General features: G+C 54.1%; 1 protein-coding gene across 1 annotated transcript; it reads right to left on the minus strand.

The window, feature by feature from the left end:
- Positions 1-1,926: 1,926 nt before the first annotated feature.
- On the minus strand, positions 1,927-3,046 carry LOC103925212 (prolactin-releasing peptide receptor-like). Its single transcript, XM_009333896.1, has one exon. The coding sequence runs from the start codon at positions 3,044-3,046 to the stop codon at positions 1,955-1,957; it is 1,092 nt and encodes a 363-aa protein (XP_009332171.1). The 3' UTR covers positions 1,927-1,954.
- Positions 3,047-3,724: the final 678 nt, after the last annotated feature.

Here is a 3,724-nt window from a genome sequence, read left to right on the forward strand (position 1 = left end):
GAGCGGATTAGGGATCGTGTTAGGGTCCGACCAGCTGTGTTTGCACCAGAGGATGCCAGGCTGATCTCTGAAAGCATGAGTGATGGCCAACGCCATGGAGAGCTTTCATGCGGTGGTGAGGACATGCCACCCAGGAGCCTTAAAGTCTTGTCCCCGGGCATGAAGAGCAGTGGGAGATACATGGCTTGGCCCCACAGAGCACAGCAGCAGATGGTGAACCAAAGGCATGGCCTTGGGTGGCCAGCAGCTGTTGTGACCCTGAGACTCGGTGCTTATGGTGACGCTGATGCCTGTGGGCTGTTCCCAAAAGCTCCTCCTGGGAGATCAAGAGGTTAAAACCGAGCTGGGCGTCTGGGTGCAAAGAGGTGGTGCCTTCTTGGTGTGCCGCTTGCATGGACCTGGCTGGTGGGCCACAGATGCACCAGGCATCTAGAGACACAAAGCAGTGTCCGACAAGCAAACCCACCCTTTATCTGGCAGTTTCTGGGTCAGAGCAGCCTGTCAGCAGGACTCCTGCCTCCACCCGAGGAGCTTGAGCGTGGACATATACGATCTTAAACTACCCTGAGAGCGGAGATTGAGACATCTTCCCCAGCAAGCACATCACTTAACATCTTTCTGGGTGCCCCATCCCCTTGAGTCCTACTCGGCTACGAAGAACAGCAATGATTTCACTGATGTGCCCGGCTACGTCTGCCTTGTTCGGCTGCACGCTAGCAGCTGGAGAAATTGGGACCCTCCGGTCTGCTTACAGAGGTGGCTTCTTCAGAAAGTCGAGCAGGTTATGAAAGTTGCCCCCATTCAAAACAAGCCGTCTGCTTTCGGTGGCCGTGTGCTCCCACACGGTCTCCGACTGAAGAATGCACATTTCTGAATGTATATTGCCCTTTCACCAATGAACCGCAATTTAAAAGAAAAAATGCACAGCAATTTAACAGCTACCTGTGAGAGTCGGTGTTCCTCCAGAGGCAGAAAATGCTATCTGTTGCTTAGGAACAATCTTTATCCTACAAAATGAAGACGCACACTCTCCAAAGAGTTTTTTAAATGCACCCAATGTGTGTTTGTCTAGCTTAGAAGCTGACCCACCTCATAAATAAACTGTGGGGAGAAGTCTTTGTGCTCCAAATACAGTGCTGGCTGCCTACCATACCCAGCCGTGAGTCGAGATACAGGGTATATGCCCCATGCCCAGCTATGATGTGAGATATAGGGTATACGCTCTACACCCAACCATGATTTAAGATATAGGGTATGCTTGTCATAACCAGCCAGGATGTGAGATATAGGGTATACACCCTACACCCAGCCATGATGTGAGATAAGGTCTGTAAAAGCCCGATGGGAAACTTGCTGGCTGCACGACCCGGCGCTTGCAGGGACATGGCTCAGGCATTGCTCCTCTGCACATAGAGCAAGCACAGAAACGGAGGCAGACTGTGACCATGCCGATGCGGAGGCATTTCTGAAAACTGAGGCTTATGCAGAACTACACCAGGCTAGTTGCGTGTCCGGTCATTAATCTGGATACTCATCCGTTGTTCTGTTTCAACAAGCCAAGCAACTGTCGTTTCATTGACACTCACGTCTTTTCCAGCTGTCTCTTGAATTGGGTCAGGTGGAAACACCTACCGCTGCTCCAGTGTCTGTACGTGGGCTCGCAGGTACCTCCTGCTCCAAATTACTCTGCCTTTGCCTGGCTGCGGTGTTTGTTGTTGCACCGGTTTGTTTTCCCCAAAGAACAAAACATCCTTGAGCTGCTCAGAAGAGCTGCTCCTCGAGGACACAAAGCCCATCGGTTTGTTCCCTGGTGCTCGCTCTCCTTGCCAAGCACAAGAGACCTCTTCTGGGAACAGCAACATACCACCATGACCAGCAGCCAGCTCCTATGTCCAGTCTAAAGCAAAGTGCACACCAGGTCCAAAAGCAAAACTGATCTCTTGGGGTCCTTCAGTTAAGAGAATCTAGTTTGCAAAGCTATCTTGTCCGAGATCCCGGTAGGAGCATCTGCCAGGGTGGAGCAGGTATTGAATCGAGAAGCCTTGCAGGACATAATGCTGGAGCTCTTCTTCTTGCGGTAGAAGTAGCTGCTGAGGTGGAACCAGAACTTGTCGTGGAGGGAGGCATAGATGAAAGGGTTGTAGCAGGCAGAGCTCATGGCAATCAGGTGACACGAGACCTGGATAACGTTGACGTACCTCTTGTCCAGGATGGTGAACTCCTCGTCGATGTCTCTGATGAAGTTCACCACCTGGAGGGGCAGCCAGCAGATAGCAAAGCACACCACCGAGACGGTGAGCACCCGGAAGGTCTTCTGCTTCGTTTTGGTCCATTTGTCTTGGCAGGGATAGGCAGCACCCGGGATGTTCCTCCTCCGCAAGTGGTAGGTGATGGCACAGAAGGAGACAAATACCACCAAAAGTGGGAGCATGTAGGACAAGAGGAGCATCAAGCACGAGTACAACAGCCGCTCTCTCTCTTCGTGCTTCCAAAACTCTTCGCAGATGATCATGTCGTGGCCGATGGTGTTGAGATCCAAGTAGTGGGTGTGCAGCGATGTGGGAACAGAGGCCATGATGGAGAGTAACCAAATGCAGGCCACGAGGCAGACGCAGGACCTGCGGCTTATCCTCCTGCGAATAGGGTATGCCACCACAACGTACCGGTCAATGGCAATGGCAGTGAGGGACAGCACTGAGACGAAGACGGTGGCGGCCTGCATCAAGGTGACAAAGTAGCACATGAACATCCCGAAGAGCCAGCCCCGCACCTCGAAGGCGTAGGAGACGGTGAGGGGGACGCAGGCGAGGCACATGATGAAGTCGGCCGCCGCTAGGTTCCCGATCAGGAAATTGGTGGTGCAGTGCAGCTTCTTGGTGAGAGCGATGAGGAGGATGAGGAAGAGGTTCCCCGTGCACGCCACTGCCACCAGCATGGCATAGAGAGGGATGAAGAGGGGCTTCAGCTCCAGGAGGAGGTCCAGGCCGGTGAAGAGAGGGGCTGAGCCGTTCTGCCAGGAGTCGTTGGGCAGCTGACTGTGAGCCATGCCGTCTCTCCTGCGGCTGATGCTGCTTCTCCACGCCTTGAAGTCAGAGATGAGATCGTCAGCCCTGAAGGGGAGAGAAACGTGCTTTTGGTTGTACTTCTAGGCAGAAGAAGCCGTCCCCAGGGTCTAGGTCCTCTTGAGCAGCCCCGTAGTGATGCACCAGCTGACTTAAAAGATGCTGTAACTTCTTAACAGTGAACGTGCCCGATGGCAGACACAGCAGAGCTTCGGCACGGAGAAAATGGGGGACCTGGCTACGAAATGGTTAACCAGCCGGGCGCAGACCTACGGGGAGCTGCCAGTTTGGAGCAGCAGGACAGGGAAAGCAGCTCGGGATGCCTCATGGAAAGTAACCTGGGAGCTGTGCTGACATAAAGCAGAAATAAATGGCACTCCTGCATTTTTTGCTTTTCATTTTTCCCCTGCCAACTCCATCCCGACCTGCCAGCCCTGCTGCTGCCCTCCGGCCACCCGGCTCGGCAGAAGGGTCCTCTCCATCTCCCTGCCCTCCCGTCTCTCTCCGTCCCAGCCCAGCCCACCCCACCATTCCCCCGTCCCATGGCGTTATTTTACCCCGTTGGTTATTTCTCCACCACCCACGGATCTTGGGCTTCTCCTGCCCCGGGTGGTTTTCTCCTGCCTTCCCTCGTAGCGACCACGACGGGAGGGAGTGCGTGG

This window comes from Pygoscelis adeliae, unplaced genomic scaffold (assembly GCF_000699105.1).
Source record: "Pygoscelis adeliae isolate BGI_AS28 unplaced genomic scaffold, ASM69910v1 Scaffold420, whole genome shotgun sequence".
Taxonomy (NCBI): Eukaryota; Metazoa; Chordata; class Aves; order Sphenisciformes; family Spheniscidae; genus Pygoscelis; species Pygoscelis adeliae.